Source organism: Panthera onca, chromosome B3 (assembly GCF_046562875.1).
Source record: "Panthera onca isolate mPanOnc1 chromosome B3, mPanOnc1 haplotype 2, whole genome shotgun sequence".
Lineage (NCBI taxonomy): Eukaryota > Metazoa > Chordata > Mammalia > Carnivora > Felidae > Panthera > Panthera onca.
Window position 1 is genome coordinate 18,721,590 of NC_138344.1, and position 25,244 is coordinate 18,746,833.

General features: G+C 38.8%; 1 protein-coding gene across 10 annotated transcripts; it reads right to left on the reverse strand.

Moving 5' to 3' along the window:
- Positions 1 to 3,316: 3,316 nt before the first annotated feature.
- LINS1 (lines homolog 1) lies at positions 3,317 to 25,132 on the reverse strand. Of its 10 annotated transcripts, XM_060617816.3 has the most exons (10): positions 25,037 to 25,122; positions 24,249 to 24,284; positions 14,599 to 14,702; positions 13,250 to 13,414; positions 10,637 to 11,137; positions 10,438 to 10,527; positions 9,449 to 9,590; positions 7,979 to 8,569; positions 6,132 to 6,307; positions 3,317 to 4,301 (listed from the first exon to the last, which is right to left on the reverse strand). In XM_060617816.3, exons 5-10 carry the CDS (start codon positions 11,057 to 11,059, stop codon positions 3,423 to 3,425), a joined length of 2,301 nt encoding a protein of 766 aa, XP_060473799.2. In that variant the 5' UTR covers positions 11,060 to 11,137; positions 13,250 to 13,414; positions 14,599 to 14,702; positions 24,249 to 24,284; positions 25,037 to 25,122; the 3' UTR covers positions 3,317 to 3,422. The 10 variants fall into 10 exon arrangements, with proteins under 10 accessions (XP_060473799.2, XP_060473797.2, XP_060473805.2 ...); XM_060617814.3 differs by having other exon boundaries at positions 14,599 to 14,707; positions 24,249 to 25,132; XM_060617822.3 differs by lacking the exon at positions 14,599 to 14,702.
- Positions 25,133 to 25,244: the final 112 nt, after the last annotated feature.

Sequence of the window (25,244 nt, forward strand, 5' to 3'; positions counted from 1 at the left end):
GGACTCCTGCAGGACTCTTTCTAATCTTGCTGCTTGTCCGCCTAGCTACTATATTGCTATGGAAGTCACCTTTTTTTTTTTTTTTTCAAACACAAAACCAGTCATTTACTCAAAAACCTCAATAGCTCTCCATTGCCTATAAAACAATCAAAACTCCTTAGCATAGCCCCGAAGGTCGTGGATGATCTGACCCCAATATCCCTTTCTAGCATGAGATCGTGGAGAACAGTATGAGGACATTGGAACCAAACTGCCTCAATCCATTCTCTGGGCTCTGCCACTTTACCAGTTGGGTGATCTTGGCCAAGTTACTTATCTCATCAGCAACACAAGGATTATAATAGTACCTGCCCTCCAACATAATGGCGAGTATTATTAGAGCCCTTAAAACAGTGGCTGGCATAGGAAGTGCCATGTGAGTGTTAAAGGAAAGCCTCTGCACACCTGTCTCCTCCAGGAGATTATCAAGTCCTTGGAGAGGGCTCTATCCCATTTAGTCAGCATTTGTGGGACATATAATGGCACAGACATGATGCTATCCACAAACGACTATGTAAAAGGAGCTTGGCAAATGAAGACTGACTAAGGATTAAAATATAATGGGACAAACCCTACAATACAGGAAAGAGCACAGTGAAGAGAATACGAAGCATGTTAAGATCTAATGGTTGAGAACAGTAGGGGAAGGCTTCACAGACCCGACATTTAAGATGGGGCTTGATGAACAATTATGTACGACAAAAGGTTGTGCTGCTAAGACAGTGGGTGGGGGGAGACCCGACAGGTGAGGCTGGAGAAGCAGGTTGGGGCCAATTGCACAAGGCCCTGCATAACCTGTTTGAGTCTGTATTTTGTTTCAACCAGTTTGTCAATTTCACCATCCTAGCATGCTGGGAATGCCAAGACAATTTTGAGGGGTTAAAGGTATTTTGTTACTAATAATAGCTGAAAGGCGCTTCATTGGCAATTATTTAAAAACCAAATTTGAACACATTTCCAAATAATGTTCAAGAGGCCAGCCATAAAAGAACACATACTTAATGATTCCCTTTATAAAAAACAAAACCAGGCAAAATTAGTCTATGTTGTCGCAATTTGGGATGGTTACAAGTGGACAGTGACCAGGAGGGGATCCCAGCAGGACTCCTGGGGTGCCAGTAGTTTCTTGATGTCGTTACTGGTTCCACAGGTATGCTGTTTATGAAAATCTATCAAGCCGTACACTTATATGTGGAACTTGCTATATCTGTTAATATTTCTAGTTAAAAAAATAAATTAGACTCATGATACTTTGTGCTTACTTGGAGACACATTATGTGTTCACTTAAAGAGGTGGAGCTACAGGCTGGGAACTCATCACGCCAAGCATCACTAGTTTGGTCTTCGTTTATGGGCTAACTCAGAAGGGCTCTTGGATACTCTGAATGGCCAAGGATAGCCAACATCAGTCACCTTGACCACTAATAGGACTTCATGAGTGTGTGACAAATTGACTTACACCCAAAGGTCAGAGACTGAAATACCAACACTCAGTATACGTAGAAGATGGCCTCTTCCCTCATTTTAGGTCTAACAAGGGGCTGATGGTTCCATATTAACTTTACAGAGAAACACTGTTAGGTCAAAACCACAACAGTATAAGCATGTCTTTTAAGGCATTCAACATGTATGTACCGTTAGGAGCATAAAGAATCCAGTTTGTTTTCTGCTTTTCTTAAATAAAAGGTTACTTTCACTAAAACAACAAAAATAAAACTATGCACCCAGTTAAAAACAAATAAAAGAGTAAAAAAAGATATACAACGAGAAGCCAAATCTTCTGATTGGTTTCCTGAGGCAATCAGTTAGGACTTTCTTATATAAAGGTTTCGTACACACAAAAGCATATATAAATGTAGAGGTGCATTACTCCTGTCCCCTTCTTTTCTTAAACAGATGGGAGCCCTATATATTCACTTGTTTTTTCCTGCAGATACTTCATCTCTGTAAACATGGATATAGCCCATTGTTTCCACAAGTATAAAGTCTTCTATAGAGTATATATGTTATTTAACCAGGTATTTCTGCTTTTTTTACAATGTGCATCGTACATCTTTGAATACACATTCTTTAATATGCTTTTTAAATTATGCAGAAACTGCCCCAATGTATGCCAACTGTTAGCAAACTTGCTGACTTCTGCATTTCTTTCTTTCTTTTTTTTTTTTAATTTATTTATTTTGAGAGAGAAAGAGAGTGTAAGCAGGGGAGAGGCAGAGAGAGAGAATCCAAGCAGGCTCCACATGGACAGCATGGGGCCCGAAGTGGGGCTGAAACCCACGAACCATGAGATCATGACCTGGGGTGAAACCAACTGAGCCACCCAGGCACCCCTTGACCTCTGCACTTCTATTTGGTTAACATTAGCATCTCATTGCTGTCTCAGTTAGCAGTCCTCTTTTTAGTTCCACTGATCTTTCCACTTCCACCTGAATGACTACTAAGCCTGATACAGGGCTCTATCTCATGACTGTGAGATCATGATCTGAGCTGAAATCAAGTTGGATGCTTAGCCGACTGAGGCACCAGGGGCACCTTACAACGATTTTAAATAGAAGTATTATCTAGTGATTGAAAAATGTGTTTTAAAGAATAGACTCCTTTTCACAGAACAGACCATACACCTACATATACAGAGATAGTCACTGAGATTTTAAGTTCTTATGTATCATATTACAACATGTAAATACCTCGGAGGGAAATAACAAATAACACTGGATTAAATAGTGTCATTCCCAAAACTCACATCTAGCCAGAACCTGTGACTGTGACCTTATCTGGAAATAGGGTCTTTGCTGATGTAGTAAGATGAGCCCATACTACACGACAGCAGACCCTAATCCAATGATTGGTGTCCTTGTAAGAGGGAAACTGGATAGACACATACAGGGAAAACCTCATGTGACAACAGAGGAAGAGACTGGAGGGACACAGCTCCAGGCTGAAGAATGCCACGGAGTGCCAGCAATCGCCATAAGATAGGAAGGGGCGGGGAAGGTTCTTCCCTAGAGCCTTGAGAGAAAGCATGGCCCTGTTGACTCCTTGATTATGGACTTCTAGTCTCCAGAACTATGAGAGAATAGATTTCTGTTGTTTGGACCACCAAGTTTTGTGGTAATTTGTTACAGCAGCCCTAGCAACCTAACAAAATGACCAACCCAAATTTGAACCCTGTAAATTTCAAGTGATTTATCAGGTGACTTGGCATTTGATGTATATTTGTCAGTCACTAGGTTACTTCGAAAGGACAAAAAGATAGACTTGATTTAGAGAATGCTTGTGAGGGTGTTTTGGTTTTTTGTTTGTTATTTTTTTACTATTATCTCATTAAGGCACAATTTACATTAGGGAAAAACAGCTCCTGGAAATAAAGTGCTACCGTTTTACAAGGCGTTCATACTCTCATTATATATCGCCCCGATACGTTTTAACAACTTTAAAAGTGCTGTGGGATTATACGGGAAAAGATTTTTCTTCTGCAAGCGGTAAACAGCACCTTGTAGTTCCTCAAAGCACTTCAGTGTTTTGGAAGACAGTCCCACTTCAGAGACGTTATTCGGGACTGTATCCCAATCAACGGAGAAGAGAATATTAGACTGTTTGGGAACCAGAGGCCTTGACTGAGGCTGGAGGCTCACTTCTTTTTCTTCCCCACTTGTTCCAACTGTGTCCTGAAATTTCTTCACTGCTTCTTGGTGTAAAGATACTTGTTTAATGTTTGCTGAACGCTGGTCTGTGCCTTCTACCTCAGAATCATCAGAGCTGTCATAATCTACCAGACTTTGAGAAGCTCGTGGGGGAGATGGGCTATCAGCCAGGAGCGTGGCGGGGGTCTCCTTGGGCATCACAAGCTGGTTGAGAGGTTTGGAAGAGGCATCAGAAACCCAGGAGCCGGAAGCACGGGCATTTCTGTGATTACCAAGAGCAGCCGAAGGTCTCAGTTCTGTTTGGTTGCTGCTCGTGTCTTGGATAAGTGAGGGGCTACAAGCACAGATATTTATGTTGTCTTTAGATTTGGTTACATCAAAATACTTGCAGATCGTGAAAAAGTCAGTCCAGTCTTTTTGTAGTAACTTTAAATATTTAACAAAATATTCAAGGAAACAGGTTTCCGATGAAATCAAAAAGTCAAGAAGAACTGAAGCATCAAATCCTATATTTTTTAGTAAGAATAAGAAGATGCAGTGTGGATTATAGCCATATTCATGTGTGTGATGGTTGCACGTCTCTTTTTCTTGGGTCAAGCTTTCAGCAGCTTTACACTCTCTGAAAATAAAGGCAACAGAGACTTCAGATTAATGACTTTTTACAAAAATAACAGTTTTAACAGATACAATTCACATACCACAAATTCACCTATCGGATTACTTTTTAATCTATGCATTATCTTCAAAGAAAAAAACATCAAAACAATCTCTTCCTCTACAAACTCTATATAATAACCCAAGTCAATAAAATAAGTAAAATTCAGGGACCTTGGCAGTACTAGTTATTGTCTGCCAAAAAAAGTCCTCTGTCTTCCTGTCTTGACATCAGAGTTCCTCACGCCTACAGGTAACTAATTGCATGGAGTAAGGTGGGGGCTGGAGACTGACCTCCTTCCTTTCCTTCCAAGGTCTCCTCAATAAGGATGGGTACGTGACCCAGACCGCCAGTCAGAGTGCCTCATGCTCCTGGCTACGATGACTGCTTCCTTAGATGAATCTGTGACCCAAGCAGGCTAATCAGATCCCCCCGCTGGGACTTTTGCTAGAGCTATTAAAGATTGGAACTGTAAGGCTGGTGTCAGCTGGGCACTGCCGGCAGCCCTGCCTGAGAATGAGTGCAGAGAAGAAGAACGATGATCAATGACGTGACTGTATCCCTGTGTATACGGTGACGTCTGATGCCAACATGACCCCCTGGAATTTCTAATTTTGAGCTAATAAATTCCTTTTTTTTTTTTTTTTTTTTTGCTTAGACCAGTTTGTGTTGGTCCTTTTACAACCAAACAATCTTAACAGATACAACTACATTAGGAAAAATACGTAGGGCATGAGCACATGCCTCTCTGGACATAGTGAAATTAAGAAAGTTAGAAATTTAATTCAGAGGTTTCCTCCTTCCTGAGGAGTAAGAAGTCAGCTTTGAGCACAACTAAGATCTATTTTAATAGGCATGTGTGTTTTCAGATTGAATTTGTGTCTCACCGTTTTGGAGCCTAACTCAAATCACATGCAGGAATTTTGTGTTCTTGATTAGAACCTTTTGAAAATTGGCCCCAAACACTTACAGTCTGAAGGCAGCCACTGCCAGCAGGGCCATAATACAAGTCAGAAACTGGCAGCGTGACACTGTGCCGTTGGTCATTAGTAAGAAATCCCTTTCTCTGAAGCCAAGAAAGAAATGGAAATAAGGCAAATACTTTAGGACTTTAATAAAGCAGAGCAGAAATAGTGTAAAAGGTCATCAGTTATTAACTCCGTAGCCGATTACAGCTATTTGCCACGGGATGATATGACCCCATGTGCAGCTGCTTTACTAAAGCAGAAACAGGATCAGCGGAAACCATGTCATCACTAACAAAACTTCATGACCAATTTCACATATTTGCATCAGGTTGGTATCAGCCTCAGTGCAACTGTATACTAAAATGAAAATTTCGAGCTGCTGCTTTGGTTACTTACACGTTTTACTCACCTTTAAGAAGGTGAAAGTCCTAGAAGCTCATTATGGGAAAGTCTTGGGGGTGAAAAGCATTTTTGAACATCGATTAAATTAAGGTTCGGACAATGGTACTAACGTACTCCTGATCGCACAGGTAAAACTGATGAAGCGTAACCAGAACCCGAGTTTTCCAGCCCCCTGGTCTGGTTCTACTGCCTTAGATCTGCCTACCCAGCCAAGTTTTCATAATGAGAACTCAAATGTAATCTCATTTTCATGTAGGGCAGGGTTAAAGAAGGGAATTGGAACTTATAAGGAAACCACAAGATTGTTACGGATTTTTTTTCCCCCCTTAATGATGGAAAGTAAACAGTATGTCCAGCACATTATTAAAAATGTTTTCTGCTTTCCTGGCATGTAGTTACTACCATTACTTTAAAATCTACTGGCCTGATCAACGTTAGGTAGATGCCCAATGATGCTCTGGCAGCTTCCACCATGTCATCGTCTTGTTCTATGAAGACCCTGGAGATCCACTCACATGCGTTGTGTGGCTGAAGGGAGGGCTGAAGGTGAGGCTTTAAGAAGGTCAGTAACTCAGCCATGAAATTCTGTAAACCAACTTCAAAAAATGCAAATTTCAAAGAGCAGGCAACAGCTCAGGAATGCATTTATATCTTGCTATATAGAAAACTATAGCATTTCAAGTATTCCAACATGCATTATCATCATAATGCACACTTTTCAAAAATCCTGTGAGGGATGAGCTCTCTTTTGCAAATTAGGAAACTGAACATCAGAGAAAAAGAAGTGACTCATTCAAGAAGATACAATTAAAATGTACAACCAGATCATCTACTTGCCGCAAGTGCCAAATAATGGATGCTCTCTGAGAAGCAAGAGTTACATGAATTCTTGCTAGAAACATACAAATGAAGGAGTAGCAGACAAAAGAAATCACTTCGCCGGAAGCTGCAGCTGTCTGTTACTAGAAGCAACAATGCAACCAAGAAAAAATCATTTTGCCTTCAAAATAACAGGAAAAATTTTTGTTTAAATATTTAAAGTATTAAAAGAAAGACTACTATCAAGCACAAAAACCAAAAAAGTTTTGGGGAGTTGTAACCGCAATTTAAAACTCTGACTTGTAGAACATACGCCACCTAGTGTTGTAAATTATAACTGCACAGGGTGAGGAGGGTATTTAGGATGTAGTAATTACACCGTAAATGGTATCCATTCAAAGCAACACAGGGAAGTCACGGCTTACAATTCAAACCTTTCAGTAAAACTATATGTTGCTTGTTTAGAGACATCTACTATTCCTTTTTATCACATGAAATGGAGGACATGTCTTCCCCAACACCTAAATTAAATATTCTACTTTAAACAGAAGTCTTTGGAGTTAAGATCCTGAATATTATATGTAACAATTTCTTTTTATTTTTTTTAAGTTTATTTATGAGAGAGAGAGAGAGAGAGAGAGAGAGGGAGAGAGACAGCATGAGTAGGGGAGGGGCAGAGAGAGAGACACACAATCCGAAGCAGGCTCCAGGCTCTGAGCTGTCAGCACAGAGCTTGACATGGGGCTCGAACTCACAAACCATGAGATCATGACCTGAGCCGAAGTCAGACGCTTAATCGAGTGAGTCACCCAGGTGCCCCTATATGCAACAATTTCTTAATCAGTGTAACTTCTCACATGTTAGTTTCAATTCATTTCCTAGTTATCCATTATCTACATTAGTAGTTACCCCAATTTTATGAAGCAGAATATGAATGAAATAGTACAAATATCTTAACTGAACAGACTTATATCACCTGCCTTGAGGCGATATAACTTTTTTAACTTTTTAACTTTTGTCATTTTAACTTTTAACTTTTGTCATTAATTATACTATATGAATTCAGTTTAGCCCACAAAAAGTTGACTTGTTTCTTCTTTTTTTAAAAGCTTATTTAAAAGAGAGAGAGAGGCAGAGAGAGAGAGGAAGAGAGACACAATCCCAAACAGGCTCTGCACTGTCAATGGGGGCTCGAACTCATGAATTGTGAGATCATGACCTGAGTGGAGATTAGATACTTAACTGACTGAGCCATCCAGGTGCCCCAAAGTTGACATGTTTCTTAAGGGAATTCTAATTCTTGTTTTAAAAGAAAACCTAATAAATTATAACTATGATAACATGTAGATTAGTGAAGTTATAGTCCTAAGATTTGATAATTATGAATTATTTTATATCACTAAACAATTACTCATCACTTTGCACACAAAAGGAATTCAGAGAATTACCTTTCATTTCATTTGCTGAAGCACAGTTTTGAAACTTGATTTCTAAGGATTTAATGATAAGTAGGCTTGCTGCTCTGAGGATTACATGATCTGGACTAGGGACACGCTCATGTGCAGGTTGAACTTCATCTCCACCGAAGAAGGGAGGTTTTCCACGGACAGACAATGTCCTCAATAAGCCCAAATCCACAGCTTGCAAAACAGCATCAGCTAAAGCCAACATGTCTACACCTAAATGCTGATCTGGTGGCATCAGGGCAGGGCCAGATCCCCGACACAGATCTTCACCCACTTTCCAGAGAAGGCACTTTTTGATGAATATGATGAACCTCCTTTTGACAAAAGCCTGAACAGGCCAGGTAATAACACCTAGCACACAAGAGGGTTTCAAAAATAAAATCCTCTGGCAAGTGAAATGTAGCTTCAGATGGACTCTGGAAGCTATAAGAAGTTCAAGCAATTCCAGGGAACATATCAAGCTATTTATTATTTTAGAGGTATCTTGGCAGCTTTCAAAATGCTGAGAAAATAAGGAATTGTAAAAAACTTCAAAAGCAGTGTCAAAAAGAGTCAGGAACTGCTTTAAAATTTCTGCAATGATAAAAACAGTAATATTAACAACAAGAAAAACAAAGGCTTCTTAAAACACAATTTACAATTCAATTTTTATAAATACTATCACTTTACACGATGCAAAATGGATTTGGATTATTTCACTCATGTGAACAAGTGAAGATACATAGGATAACGGCTAATAAGAAGAGGAGGATTTTATACACAATGGAATACTACCCAGCCATCAAAAAGAAATCTTGCCATTTGCAATGATGTGGCTGGAGCTAGAGTGAATTATGCTAAGCGAAATAAGTCGGTCAGAGAAAGACAAATACACAGGATTGTACTTGTATGTGGAATTTAAGAAGCAGAACAGATGAACACAGGGGAAAAAAGAAAAGAAAAGGCAAACCAAAAAACAGACTCTTAACTACAGAGAACAAACTGAGGGTTACTGGGAGAGAGGTGGCCAGGGGGATGGGCTAAATGGGTACTGGGGATTCAGCTGGGCACTTGCTGGGATGAGCACTGGGTGTTGTATGTAAGTGATGAATCCTGAATTCTACTCCTGAAGCCGATATTACACTATTTCTTAACTAACTAGGATTTAAATAAAAACTTGAAACAAATGAACAAACAAAAGAATAAAAGCTAATAATCATGGTTAATTATCCTTTTTACAAATATCAATAGCATCAGACTATGAAAGGGATATATAATAATAAAGAGGTTTAATTTTTGTCTTATGTTTTATTTTAAAAAGGTATCTTCAGTCAAAAAATTTGGAGGGAGAGTCTTTAGTTTTTCATACATGAGGACAGATCAGATGCTGTAAAATAAATTTTAATCTTCATTATAAACATCACACCCCTTGGGAGCAAAGGAATGGCATTTATGGGGGACCATAATTTGTACCTGTTTTTTGTGAACATGTGTCTTTAAAGATTTCCTTTATTATAAAAGTAAGGGTCCAGAGGCAGTACACTGCTTTCTCATTTTCAGGGTATTCAGAAAGATTTGTCTTGCAAAAAGCAATCCAGGAATTACTTAATGCTATCTACGACAAAAAACAAAAAGTAAAGTTATAACATAAAATTTTCTTTATAATTACAAATTACCTATTATATACAACTTCATATAACATTTCTTATTCCCTTGGGGGAAAAAAAGAAAGCAGAGTATTTGGAAAACAAGGACACAAATATCCTAATATTCTTTAAAAAATTCAATATGCCATAGAAATAAAAGCTCAACAGTGAACATGAAAATATTAGCAGTGATTACTTCTAGGTGGTAGGATAATGTGTGGTTAACGTGTGGTTATTTTGTTCTTTACACTTTCTCCCATTTTCCAGATTTTCTACTACAAATACCACCTTTTTGTATTTAGGAAAAAAATGTTGAGAAAACAACAAGGAATTATAGCTAAAATAAATCAGTAGGTGCTTACATTTATTAACGAATTCTGAGATAAGAGAAAAATCTGATGCTGTTTGTATTTTTTTTTTTTTTTAATATTATGCTGAGGACCATTCTTAGAATTTATTTATGTTAAACCTGTAAAAATGGTCTTGGTCTTCAGCAGGGGTTCCTAAATCTTTCTTTGGAGACAAGGAAGCAGGCCTACCTGCTCCTCTGAGAAGCTGAAGAAAGTTATGGACTGACTTGAAACCCATCCTTGAGGTGAAGAATCGGATTTATAATGGTTTACAACATATTTAAGACTCTAATCTTTGATATAAGTCACTATTATATTACTCCATTCTTACACTTTTGTGGATTTATGTGTTCTTAGGTGAGCAAACATTTTATTGGTACAAACATCTGAAGGGGAAAATCGAGAGCCAAAGAACAATTTTAAAGAAACTATAAAAGAAGTAACATAATTTGATTACTTATCTTACCTCTTCTCTCATTTGGAAATACAGAAGTAGTGCAAGGCACTTGGCAGCCATGTGACATAACAATTTATCCGAGTTTTGGAACATACAGGTCTATGGGAAAACAAATAAGTTTATCCACTATTGCCAAATGTTGTCAAAACTTTTGTCCTAAAAATCTGCATCTAAAGAAAAAAAAATCCACAAAAAACAACTTGCTTACTAAGGTTGAATCGATGTCAGAGGATTTTAAAAGAATTGTAATTATATCTCTGTATTTTTCCTTTGCGTGGAAGTCCGTTTCAACAGACAATATTCTGGTTATCATCACTTTGATTACTGTTAACTGAAGGAGCATGATTTCTCGGGCACTGCATGTCGGAGAGTGTCTCTTCAAACACACAGACACTACGGAAATGGTACCCAACGTGGTGCTGGGTGGCTGGTGCCTGCCTTGGACACCATGGCGGTTCGAGCATTCTGGAGAAGCGGCTGTAGAGCAATCCTGAGCTAAAACTGCTGGGTTGAGATAAAAGATGTATTCCTGGCTCTCATTTTCAAGTGTGGCTCCCAGAAGTACCTTCTTGTAGAATTGTTCTAACACTTCAAAAAAAGCTTTCATTTTGGCTGCCAAAACACATCTCATGAGAAAGCTGACGACTCCAAACTGTAAATATTAATCTTAGAAATGCGATGAATCTCTCAGAGGGTTCTTCGGTGAAACCTAAAATAGGAAAAATAATTTTTAAATTACAAGTGTTATATACATCGTAGTACAAGGGAAAGGCATCTGTTTCCACTTAATCATTAGTCTCTCAAGTTAAAGGTAAGGACGACTGCTTAATTTCTAAAATGGAAAACTGGTAATAAGAACATTATTTTAAGACCATAAAAACGAAATGCATGCTTTCTATAAGATTTAAGGCCATAAAATTATTTTTAATTTTATCGGAGCAGAAACTTCACCTTCCCTCTAACATTTTTCAGTGGGCCACAAGGGCTTCTCAGCCTTGGCACTGACACTCGGGACTGGATAATTTTGTTATGGGGAAGCTGGCCTGTGCCTTGTAGGCGGCATAGCAGCATTCTTGGCCTCTACCCACTAGATGCCTATAGCACCTCCTTTGGGGGCAAACCCACTCAGGCTGAGACCCATGGGGTTCAATTCCAATTCATTAACCTTCATCTCAGGGGTGCCTGGGTGGCTCAGTTGGTTATGTGTCCAACTCTTGATCTTGGCTCACTCAGATCATGATCCCATGTTTCGTGGGATCGGGCCCCATATCAGGCTCTGTGCTGACAGTGTGGAGCCTGCTTGGGATTCTCTCTCTCTCTCTCTCTCTCTCTCTCTCTCAAAAATAAATAAACTAAGAAAAAAACACTTTACCTTCAATGTACAGATGAAAACCTAGTTAGATAGTTATGTGGTCAAACTATTGTGGTTATGATGATTAATTCCCAACTTCAATTTAGTGATAATATAAAGATCCTTAGTCACCGCTTTCAACATTTAATAAAAAATTTAAAAATGCCATCCCAAGGAAAAAACAAGATGTTAATAAGCAAAAGTAATCCAAACGGGAGCACACTGTACTTGTAGCTGGATACAACTTTAGACATTCGGGTGTCCCTGACTCTGACACAATGGAGACCAGCAAGAGTGGGAAGAAGGGGTCAGGCATGGCTTATAAAGCAGGGAATATGGACAATCACTGATAGATGAATAGAACAGAAAATATTATGAGTAATAGGAGTATTAATGTAGTTACTAAAGAGCAAGATGATGAGGAAAAATTTAGGATCTTGGCAGAAACTAGAGATTACTGAAAATCCAATGGAATGCTGAGCCTCAGGAAATTATCTGATCCTCTGGGACTCAGTCCTTTCATAGCCTTTGAGCTATTTCACACCTTTGTAAATTGTAGATTACTGATAGCAATGCAAATAATTGTTATCTTACAACATGCAAATATAAGACTACACTGTATGTTAACTAACTTGAGAATAACAGGGAAAAAAAAGAATGTAAAAAAAAAAAACCCACTAAAACGGGGGGGGGGGGGGGGGGGGGAAGGGGGAACCCCCAAATCATGTAAATAATTGTCTGGGGAGGGGCAACCTCCCCAATCGGTGGGAAAAGCCAATTATGCTTTCTATTTGTAAATTTATTTCCACATTTCTTACTCCATATAAACTCATGTGGCTCTTTAACTTTTCCTCTTTAGGCCAGTTGTGTCATTTGCCTAGTTCTTTCATTAGTTAACAAGTTAAATACAATTGCAAATAAAGTTCATTGTGTACTGGTGATGATTTTGTTGTCTGACAATCTACCCTTTAATAAACTCCAGGGCCTTGCCTCATCTACTCTGGCCCATTTATAAATGCCCTACCCATCTTTAACCTCAGTCATCCCTGGAGGAAACCTACTAGGAGTCCTGTCACTTACTTTGGGTTGGTCTCACTTCTACAGTATGGCCCACTGATTTGCCCCTGCCTGGTCTTTAAACCTCCCTCACTACAGGTTTCTTTCCCTGGCTTAGCTTCTAGGGCATTTCAACTCCTGATTCCTACCCTCTCCTCCGCCAAGATGAACTGCCTTGTTTTTGCCCTGTAAGTATTAAGAAACCTGTAAATTTTAATGTAAAGTTATGAGTGAAACTTTGGTTAAGTTTCTCTGAATCCTCTTTTCAAACTGTGACATACATCCCACATCATTTGGAAATGTAAGTAATTATCGGTAACTTTGTTCTGTCTGACAAAGTTCAGTGTTATCTGTTACCCTGAACACTGTGCTCCCAGAAAGCAAAAATGGTTAATGTTAGAAGAAAGTGCTCACCACATTCCCAGATAGGACTCCCCTCCATGCTTCCTCATTGATTCCCTTGTTTCATAAAAACTCACATTCTCTCCTTCTTCTTTGAGAGGTATTCTATTAATGAACATTCTCCCTTTTGCAATAGCCTGAATAAACTTATCTTCTTAATTGTCTGGTGAGTTCCGTCTGCCACAAATCAGAAACTAGTTTTCATATTCTACTTCAAAGTCCATTTCCATTGTACTTATTTTACTTTATATTTTAGTTATGACAGTAACATTTCTTCCCAATAAAACCAATAACATCTTTTACTTAAGTTGACATAAACTACTGACACTTTTGTATGTCAAATATCCTATGACAATAGACTATTTTAGGTTTTAACTAATAGCACATGTGTGAGTGTATTATAATTTTTAGCCACAAAAGAAATTATTTTTATTTCAATGCTACAACAGTAAAAACGCTTCCAATAATATTTCTATATATCTTATAAGTTCTTGAATTTTTACCATGAATGAGAATAAGACTGCTGCTAATCAACCATTTTTGACCTAGGAAAAGGGCCATTTCAGCACTCAAAACTGAAGTGGATACCAGTAAATGAATAAATAAACAAACAAATGAGCAAGTGAGCATTTCGGGGGGGATATGGGCTATTTTCTGTCATAGTGGGACCCAGGTTCTCTGGTAAGCGTGGTCGCGAGAAATCAGATCTAAAAGTTATAAACTTTCAATTAAGGAGAGACATTTTCAAAATGACTCTTTATAGACAGAGGAAAAAACAAAAGCATCAACGGGGACCCACACATGCCAGGCAGGTGTAGCAGGGCCAAGGACAGGCTGCCCTGAAAGGTGCCACTTTGGCACATTGATTATTTCAAATAAAAGTTACTTAAGAGATGGCCTGTCAAGAACGCTCAGACCCTCCTCCGCTGTCCCTGCCAAAGCAGGAAATAAATCTCCCATGAGAGGAGTCCTCCCTGTATCAGGAGGTAGAGATACCCTTACCTCTAGAGATAGGGAATTTAGAGCCAAGAAGGCTGTATAACAACCCTTGTGACTTTTTACTAATTTATTCCCCCAGCCCAAATTCTCTTTAGAATTCCTTACTAATAAAAGCTCCCAAAGTTAAGTTTTCTCTGTCCTGTTACTTCCTCACAGATTTATTGTCTCTTTGTCTAAAAACTATAAAAACCGCTTATCTTGGTCATTTCTTTAGGCGTCCCGGTCATTATTGGGCCTCTGTGCACACATCATAAAACTTTTTTTCTGTTAATCCATCTCATGTAAATTTAATTCTTAGTCCTGCTGGAAGGCCTTGAAGCTTGAAGGATGGAGGAAGAATTTTTCCTTCCCTTCACACGCACCAAATGAATGAAGAGGACAGATGCTAGGCTGGTTCTTCTGTGACTAAGCATCAATCTTTCCTCATGACAATGTCTTTTCAAGTACTGATGCTGGCCAAAAAAACCTGCACTGAAACAAACGTCTGTGAGCAGCCTATGGAGAATGATAGCTTTTTTTGTGAAAGGAATTATAGTATTACATGAAAGGACAAATCCTGCAAAAACGAACTAGGGGATTTGACCAACCACACTTTTTCCCCCTGAAGTGTCATTCCAAGGTTGGTACATCTCAAGCTCATTACCAGCCTGGGCTGGAGGAAGGCGTACCCCTCAGACAAGCTTTTGAGCAAGCCATGCTAGATATACATGAGAAATATGTCTAGCTTGAGAAGGAAACAAATATTAGGAAAGGTCTGTTTGGGACAGTAAATGGGTAGTGTCTTTCAAAGAGTTTTTTTCAGAATAGGCCTCTTGGCAGAGGAGAATGAACTCCACCACCAGACTGCCTAAGTGAATACCTAGTATAAGCATAAAATTTGCCTCCAGTCTCTCTTTCACTGTTGAAGTGCTATAAATGATTTGAATTGTGTATTCTATTCCTAATAAACTGTGTTTGTCTTAATATAAAAAACAATATATTCCCACTCATCTTCACATAAAGTCGATGCTTTGGGAATAATAATTGTTAAAATTTACTGAGTGCCTACTATGTACCAGACACTGATCTAAGTGAGTGATAGTTTCACAACAGATTTATGAGGTGGATAATTATCATACCCATTTTACAAATAAGTAAATTAAGGCAAGGAGAGATAAAGTTAAAGAGTTAAGTGGCAGAGTCAGGATTTGAACTGACAAAGTCTGATTTGAAAGCCTGGGGTCATCCTCAAATTTTGTCTGATGCTCCAAGCCTCAGGACAATGGATGAACAGAGGAGCTCTAATAAGCTTCCAAAGCGAAAACTTTGTGAGTAAAAATTCACACAGACTAATCTTCAGCACTCTCTAGATTTTCTCCCGTAATACTGTAAAGCAGAATACCTATTCTTAGAATGATTTTCACATGCTGCACAAAATCTAAACTCAAGGTCAATTACCAAACAACTTCCCAACGCAAACCAAGATTACTTTTTTCAAAAGACACTCAGCAACCAAAGGTTAAAACACTAATCAGGACATCCATTTGATTGAATTTTTATATTAAATTACTTTCAGAAGATACATCAAACCCAAGATGAAAAGCCAAAGTATCCACACATCATACATCAACATCAGCCCATCAACAGTTAAAGGCAGTATAAATATGAGTAATTAAGACTTGATTTTACTTCACTTAAAATAGTTTCAACTCTTCACAAAAACTAACTCAAAATGGATCATGGGTTTAAGACTTAAATAAGACTTTAGGAAAAAAGAAAAAAAATAGGAGAAAAATATTTGGGATTCAAGGTTAGGCATAAAGTTCTTAAACTGGGCTCCAAAAGTACAGTCTATAAAAACAGAAATTGATAAACCAGACCTCAACAAAATTAAAAACTTATGCCCTGTGAAAGACCCTATTAAGAGTATGAAAAGACAAGCTATTGACGGAGAGAAAATATTGGCTACTCACATATCCAACATGGCACTAGTATCTAAAAATCTATAAAGAATTGTCAAAACTCAGTATTTTAAAAGATAATAATAATTAGAAAATGGGCAAGAGACATGAACAAACCTTTCCCTGAAGAGGATATACAGATGGCAAATAAGTGCTTAAAAAGATGTTCAACCACATCAGCCACTGGGGAAATATAAATTAAAATCACATTAAATACCAGTATCATTATAACTGAAATAAAAATTAGTGACACCAAATTCTGGAGAGGATATGGAGAACCAGACCACTCTTATGGTGCTGGTGAGATTATGAAATGGTACAGTCACTCTGGAAAACAGTCTAGTAGAGTCTCTTTAAAAAGCTAACATACTCTTAACCATATGTTCCACCAGTTGTGCTCCTTGGTATTTACTTGAAGGAGCTGAAAACTTATGTCAACACAAACACCTGCACCCAAGTGTCCACAGCAGCTTTGTTCAAAATTTCCAAAACTTGGAAGCAATTAAGATATCCTTCAGTGGGTGAATGAATAAAGAAACTGCGGTACATTCAGACAATCGAATCTTATTCAGTCCTAAAAAGGAAGAGCTATTGAGCCATGAAAAGACACAAAGGAACTTTCAATGCATAGTATTAAGTAAAAAAAAAAATCAATGTGAAAGGCTATATATTGTATGATTCCAACTATAAGACATTCTGGAAAAAGTAAAGCTATGGAGACAGTAAAAAAATCAGTGGTTGCCAGGGGTTGGGGTGGAGGGAAGGGATGAATAGGGGAGCATCTCTATTAGGGCAGTGAAAATACTCTGTATGATCCTATCATGGTAGATACGTATCATTGTATCTTTGCCCAAACACAGAGGATGTACGCTACCAAGAGTGAACCCTAGTGTGAACTATGGACTTGGGAAGTAGGTTCATCAATTGTAACAAATGTACCACTCTGATGGGGGGGGTGTTGATAATGCAGGGAAGGGCTATGCACGTGTGAGGGGCAGGAGGTATGTATACAGGAAATCTCTGTACTTTCTGATCAGTTTTGCTGTGAACCTAAACCTGCTCTAAAATAAAAGATCTTTAAAACAAAATAAGAAACTAAACATGCAACTACTATATGACCTAATAATTACACACCTGGTCATTTATTCCAACAAAATGAAGACTTACATTCACACAAAAACCTGTACATGAAAGTTCACAGCAGGTTCATTTATAATAGCCAAAAACTGGAGATAACCCAGATGTTCTTCAATAGATGAATGGGTGTCCTGTGGTACATCCATACCATACTGGAACGCTACACAGCAATAAGGAAAGAACTATTAATAAATATAATAATTTGGATAGCTCTTACGTAATTAAGCCAAGAGAAAAAAGCCAATCTCAGAAGGTTGCATATTGTACGGCTCTACTCTTGAAATGACAAAATTAGAGAGATGGAGAAGAGATTAGTGGTTGCCAGTGGTTAGGGAGGGCCCCTCCCGCTTAGCAGTAGGATTATACAGGCCAACACAAGGGATCCTTATGACCATGGAACTGGTGAGAGCAACACTAACCTGCTGTATGTGATAAAATTGCATAGGACTAAATATACATACAGATAAATGAACAGAGGTAAAACAGGAAATCTGAACAAGATCAGTGATTGTACTAATGTATCTAGCTTCTGATACTGTACGATAGTTGTGAAAGATGCTACCATTGGAAAACTAGGCAAAGGGTACACAGTCTCTCTCTGTATTATTTCTTACACTTGCATGTGAATCTACAATTTCTCAAAATTAACAATTCAATTAAAAATATCATAATTTCAGGGGCACCTAGGTGGCTCAGTCAGTTAAGCATCCAACTCTTGATCTAAGCTCAGGTCTTGATCTCAGGGTCATGAGTTCAAGCCCCATGTTGTGCTCCAAGCTGAGCATGAAGCCTACCTAAAAAAAAAAAAAAAAAAAAGAAGAAGAAGAAGAAGAAGAAGAAGAAGAAGAAGAAGAAAATATAATGATTTCAGCTATAGACATCAGCCTTCTGATCCCAAGCATTAATATGCATAGAATTTCATTAATATCAACTTTATCTAAATGTAAAGATATTAGAACTTTGATTCTGAAAATTCCTAGAGTGAAAACTAAGCAGAATGGCATTTTAAAATGCTAAAAAGTATTTAAAAAAATTTTTTTTGTTTATTATTTGTTATTGGGAGAGATACAGAGTGTAAGCAGGGGAGGGTTAGAGAGAAAGGGAGACACAGAATCTGAAGCAGACCCCAGGTTCTGAAGTGTCAGCATAGAGCCTGATGTGGGGCTCGAACTCAGGAACTGTGAGATCATGACCTGAGCAGAAGTCGGATGCCTAGCTGACTGAGCCACCCAGGCGCCCCTAAAAAGTATTTTCTTAAAAAATATTCCTAAGTAAGGGGCGCCTGGGTGGCTCAGTCAGTCAAGCATCTGACTTCAGCTCAAGTCATGATCTTGCCATTCGTGGGATTGAGTCCCATGTTGTTGGGCTATGCTGACAGCTCAGAGCCTGGAGCCTGCTATGGATTCTGTGTCTCCTTCTCTCTCTGCCTGTCCCCTGCTCATGCTCTGTCTCTCTCGCTCTCTCTCTCTCAAAAATAAACATTAAAAAAACTTTTTTAATATTCCTAAGTAAAAAATAGGTAGAAATTTTAAGTGCACAGTCTATTCATTAGAAAACATTCTGCCATCACCCAATTTCAAAATTATAAAAAACCAAGCTGCTAGTAATTTAATCCTTTTTTGTATGCAGAAAATAAAAACAACAACAAAAAAGGTGCCACTATCTCTTTAGGATTTTCTTTAGATAACCTATATATTTAAATTCAGAATACAGAAAAATAATTACTTTCATGGTCATTGTTATAATGAAAAAATGCTTTTCTTTATATGAAAAGCTATTATAGTTTGTCAATTGACTGAAAAACTCAAAACTGGGCTTTGGCCAAATGCAACAGCAAGTTCAAATCTGATCATAGCTCCACAGGTCACTGAATCGACATTGCTCCATTAATGAAGATGCTGTGATTCTAAAGGCAGAAGTTGAGACTTCTAAACAAAGGCTATCCTTCCATGATTCTGGTTTCTGTCCCAACTAAGACAGCAATCATTATGTCTAAACAAACAAATGAATGAACAAACAAATAAAATGAGTCTAGTTAGAGTCTACAGAAAGTTCAAGGGTGATGCCAAAGTCAGGGGAGGCTGAGGAGGGTGGCTAAGGCACTGACAAGGCCTGGAAGACAAAAGGAACATAGCTGGTGAACTGTGATTTCAAGAGGACCTCCCTCCCCTATAAAAGATGGACGCAGAAGGGATATCTTCCAACAGCATGTCACGTGCTTTGCCCTCCTAGTTCTACTCTTCATCTTTCTCCATGCCCCAGTATTCTCCAATATTGGAAGTCCTAGGTAGAGCAATCAGGCAAGAAAATTAAATTAAAGTATCAGAATTAGAAAGGAAGAAGTAAAACTATCTCTATTTGCAGATGACATGACTTGACATAAAGGAAATCCTAAAGACTCAACCAAAAAAATGTTGGATCTAATCAAAGAATTCAGTGAAGCTGCAAGATACAAAATTAAATATGAGAATGAGTAGCATTTTGTTACAGTAACAACAAGTTTTCTGAAAAAGAAATAAAGTAATTGATCCCACATGTAATAGCACCAAAAATAAACAAACAAAAACATTTAGGAATGAATGTAACTAAGGAGGTGAAAGATCTCTGAAAACCACAATGCACTGATAAAAGAATTCAGAGACAAAATACATGGAAAGGTATCTCATGTTCACGTATTAGAAGAATTAATATTGTCAAAATGTCAATACTACTAAAAGTCATCTATAGATTCAACGCCACCCCTATTAAGATTCCAATGGTATTTTTTTTATAGAAGTAGAAAAAACACTCCTAAAATTTACACAGAACCACTAAAGACCCCCAAAAGCCAGAAAAAATCCTAAGAAAGAACAAAGCAAGAGACATTACAGTTCCTGATTTCAAGCTACACCATAAAGCTATAGCCATCAAAACTGGCATGAAAACAATCAGACCAATGAAACAGAATTGAGAGCCCTGAAATAAATCCCCACATATACAGCCAACTAATATCTAACCATGGATTCAAGAATATTCAATGGACAAGACAGTCTTTTCAATAAATAGTACTGAGATAATTGGATATTCACATGTAAAAGAATCAAATTGGATCCATATCTTACACTCACAAAAATTAACCCAAAATGAATTAAAGACTTAGATATAAGACCTGAAAGCATGAAACTCCTGTAAGAAAACACAGGAATAAAGCTCCTTGACATGGGTGTTGGTAATTTTTTGGATGACTGCTAAAGCACAAGCAACAAAATAAACAAGTGGAACTATGTCCAACTAACAAGCTTCTGCACAGCTGAATAAATCATCAGTAAAGTGAAAAGAAAACCTACAGGATGGAAAAAAATATTTGCAAACCGTACATCTGATGTCCAAAATACATAACGAACTTGTACAACTCAACCAAAAAACCACAAATAATCCAATTTAAAAATGGGCAAAGGAAACAAAACAAAAGCAAAAATGAACTATTGGGACTTCATCAAGATAAAAACCTTCTGCACAGCAAAGGAAACAATCAGCAAAACTAAAAGGCAACCAATAGAATGGGAGAAGACATTTACAAATGACATATCAGATAAAGGGTTAGTATCCAAAATCTACAAAGAACTTCTCAAACCCAAAAAACAAATAATCCAATGAAGAAATGGGCAAAAGACATGAGAATAGACACTTTTCAAGAGAAGACACCCAGATGGTTAACAGACACATGAAAAAATGCTCAACATCACTCATCATCAGGGAAATACAAATAAAAACCACAGTGAGATACCATCTCACACCAGTCAGAATGGCTAAAATTAACAACTCAGGCAACAACAGATGTTGGCAAAGATGTGAAGAAAGAGGAACACTTTTGCGCTGCTGGTGGGAATGCAAACTGGTGTAGCCACTCTGGAAAACGGTATGGAGGTTCCTCAAAAAATTAAAAATAGAACTACCCTACAACCCAGAAATTGCACTACTAGGTATTTATCCAAGGGATATAGGTGTGCTGTTTCAAAGAGACACATGCACCCCAAGGTTTATAGCAGCACTATCGACAATAGCCAAAGTATGGAAAGAGTCCAAATGCACACCAACAGATGAATGGATAAAGAAGATATGGTGTATATACACAATGGAGTATTATTTGACAATCAAAAAGAATGAAATCTTGCCATTTGCAGCAATGTGGATGGAACTAGAGGGTATTATGCTAAGCAAAGTTAGTCAGAGAAAGACAAATATCATTATGACTACACTCATATGTGGAATTTAAGATACAAAACAGATGAACATAGGGGAAGGGAAGCAAAAAGAATATAAAAACAGGGAGGGGGACAAAACATAAGAGACTCTTAAATATAGAGAACAGAGGGTTGCTGGAGGGGTTGTGGGTGGGGGGATGGCTAAATGGGCAAGGGGCATTAAGGAGGACACTTGTTGGGATGAGCACTGGATGTTATATGTAGGGGATGAATCACTGGATTCTACTCCTGAAATCATTATTGCACTATATGTTAACTAACTTGGATATAAATTAAAAAATAAAAAATAATAAAAATAATTTAAAAAAATAAAAATGGGCAAAAGAGCTAAATAGACATTTTTCCAAGGAAAATATACAAAAGGCCAACAGGTACGTGAAAAGATGCTCAACCTCACCACTCTGGGAAATGCAAATTAAAACTACAAAAATGAGATATTACTTCACACCTGTTAAGAATTGCCACCATGAAAAAGAGTTAACAAATGCTGGCAAGAGGTGGAGAAAAGGGAATCTTTGTGCACCATTGTAATGTAAATTGGTGTAAATGTAAATTACATTGAATGTAAATTGGTGCAACCACTCTGGAATCTGGAAAGCAGTATGGAGGATCCTTAAAAAATTAATAACAGAACTACCATATGATGCAAAAATTCCACTTCTGGGAATATATCCAAAAGCATCAAAAAAAACCAACCTGAAAACACATCTGCACCCTCATGTTCCTAACAACATTATTTAAATAGCTAGGACATGGACGTGACCTAAGTGTCCATTAATGGATGAAAAAGTTGTGTAATATACATACAATGGCAAATTATTCTGCCATAAACAATGAGGAAATCCATTTGCAACAACACGCAAGGACCTTGGAGGCATTATGCTAAGAAAAATACTGTATAATCTCACTTATATGTGGAATTGAAACAAAAAACAACTCCAAACTCATAGAGAAAGAGATAAGACTTGTGGTTACAAAGGCAGACGATGCGGCGGAGGGGAATTCAAGGAAGGTGGCCAAAAGATACAAACTTCCAATTATAAGTTCAATAAATACTAGGGATGTAAGGTACACCATGACGACTATTGCTAACACTGCTGTATGACATACAGGAAAGTTGCTAAGAGAGTAAGTCCTCAGAGTTTTCATCACCAGAAAAACATTTTTTTCCTTTTTTTCTTTCATTTCTTTTTATTGTATCTATATGAGAAGATGGGTGTTAGCTGCACCTTCTGCGGCAACCGTTTCACAATTTATAAAAATCACACCATCATGCCATATGCCTTAAACAGACACAATCGTGTATGCCAATTATTTCTCAATAAAATAGAAAAACAGTTGGCATCTTTAAGTGTTCAGTCCTCTATAGCCTCTCTCTTAGAGCAATTTCATGGATTCTCAATGTCTTCAATTATTATCTCTATGCTAACAACTCCAGAATCCAGTTAGGGTCTAACTGTCTTCTGGGTGCTATACCCAAGTATGCCCAGAGAGTTTTGGGCTCCAGACTCAAAACGCTATCAGAGAGTTGCACTTGGAGGTCCCACAGGCACCTTTAGCATAAATTCAGCTCAACTTCTAAGGTCCCTCAAACTTGTTTTCTCTGACATCTCACTTTAGGTGTATCTCCGAGTCAACCAAGCTAGAAACTCAGACATCTTCCTGGAACCCTTCCTCACCCCAATTCTCTCCATTTTCACGGCCACTATTGCAGTACAATACTTCTGCCCCCCACAAACTAACAGATTTTTTGCTACGTGGTTGTTTCTTAGCCCACATCACACCCACTTTCCTCTGAAAAACCCCTCCACCTTCCTTAGGAAAAAGTCCAAACCCCTGGACAGGGCTTAGAGGTCCTTCAAGATCTGCCTCTTGGAATCCCTTCAACTTTCTGCCCCACAAACTAAGCTACAGGATTTCTCTAAGGTCCTCAAAAACCATGCACTTTAAGGGTTCCCAAGCTTTGCCTGGCACCTTCTGACTAAATCACATTCAACTTTCTCCCTCCCACGTTCAACCTTTAATGTGGAAACCTGCAGTCCAGGGGAAGGCTTTCACATATCCAACTCAGGATTAGGGGGCCGTGCCAAGTGCTCCCTCAGCCTATACTACACTATTTATCTCACTGCATGGTCTATAAATATTTTCTAGTTTGGTTTACCCACACTTTGACTATGGGCTTCCCTGGGCAGGACTGAGGTGCTTGCTTACATAAGCCAGTATGTAGCTCATGAGGAAAGCACCAAAACATGTACTCCAGAATGAAGAATAGTGTAGAAGACAACGTGGGGCGGGGGGCGCGTGCAAATTCAAAGTGTTTGCAGCGACCCCCGCCGGCCACACAACATCTTAATTTATCTTATTACTTAAAAGTAATTGGCATATTAAATTACTTCCTTTATATAATCAGACAGGCCTTTCTATGTAGACATTGGTGGTAGCCAAATGTTTGGTATATCAGATGGCTCAGTTTAAAATAATGTCAATGCTTGTTTAGATTACTCTAATAGCCTTCCAGATTTGCAGTAACCCCGCTCTCAGCTACAGTCTTTCCCCCTGAGCAGTCAGGGATTTTTTCAAAAAATAAATAAGATATTGTGATTTCCCTACATGGCTTACAATGTCCTGCAAAGATCCGCAGTTTTTCCCACACCCCCAACCTTACTACCAATCATTCTCCCTTTTACTCACTCTGCTCAAGTACGAGGGTCTTCTTTCTTGCGGTTGCTGTTAAACAGCAAAGATTATTCCAGCATCAGAGCCTTTGCACTGTTGATTCCACCTGCCTTCAAAATTATCCCCAACCCATCGCCCCAGATCTTGGCACGGTTGGCCCCTCCTCATTCAGATCTCAGCTCAAATATCACTTCCTCAGAGACCTTTCCTGACTACTTATCTAAGATAGTCATCACATCCTAGTCAAACTCGATCCCACTATTTGCTTCACTTTATATAACCTATCCCTTTGTGATAATTTTGTGTTTATCTGTCTCCTATTTTAAAGCGAAAGCTCCACGAGGACAGGTGATCGCACCTCTCTTGTTCACTGTTGTCTCCCTACCGGCTAGAACCGTGTCTAGCCAGTTATCACTTTCTAAATGAATACACGCACTCAATAAACCCGTCCATCTCGCATTACTTTCCATTCTCCTTTCCCCTCCATTGTCAGAAATCCGTGAGGGTCGCTATCCTCGCAGGAAAGCTCTTGCAGCGTTACCACCGTTCCAGAGAGTCCTCTTCTCCTCTCCGGGCGAGGCAAGCCCAGCCTGGTCGGTAAAGGTGCCTCGGGGACCGAAAGACGAGCCACAGAACCGACACCCGCCTCTGAAAAGCGCTGAGGAGGGGCGGCGACTCAGGGTGCCTCTCTCCTCGCTTCCTGCAGACTGCTGCCACCCCAACCTTAGACCCTCTGACCTGCCTTTCAGTCGGCGGCACACATTCCTCCCCCGCCGCCGAGCTCCGCTGCCGCTCCCAGTTACCTGCCAGGGATCTGGCTTGGGAGACTCAGCCTGGCCACCACCATCCTAACCCACAAAAGCGCCCTCCAGGCCACCGTACTTCGCGGAAAGTATAAGCCAGTTTCTCCTTCCGCATGCGCAGATGTCCCGTTCGGCGTACAGTGTCTCTTAGCAACGGCTTCGAGTCCCTCCGCCAGGGGCGGAGCATCGGAAGCCACAGTGGGGAAGC

Bases quoted from the DNA above. Each gene is read 5' to 3' on its own strand.
- LINS1 (XM_060617823.3), bottom strand. From the start codon at position 11,059: ATGAGATGTGTTTTGGCAGCCAAAATGAAAGCTTTTTTTGAAGTGTTA. The intron at 9,591-10,437 runs GTAAGATAAGTA...TTTTTGTCGTAG, and splicing joins ATTTCCAAATGAGAGAAGAG to ATAGCATTAAGTAATTCCTG. The intron at 6,308-7,978 runs GTAATTCTCTGA...CATTTTTTGAAG, and splicing joins TTCAGCAAATGAAATGAAAG to TTGGTTTACAGAATTTCATG.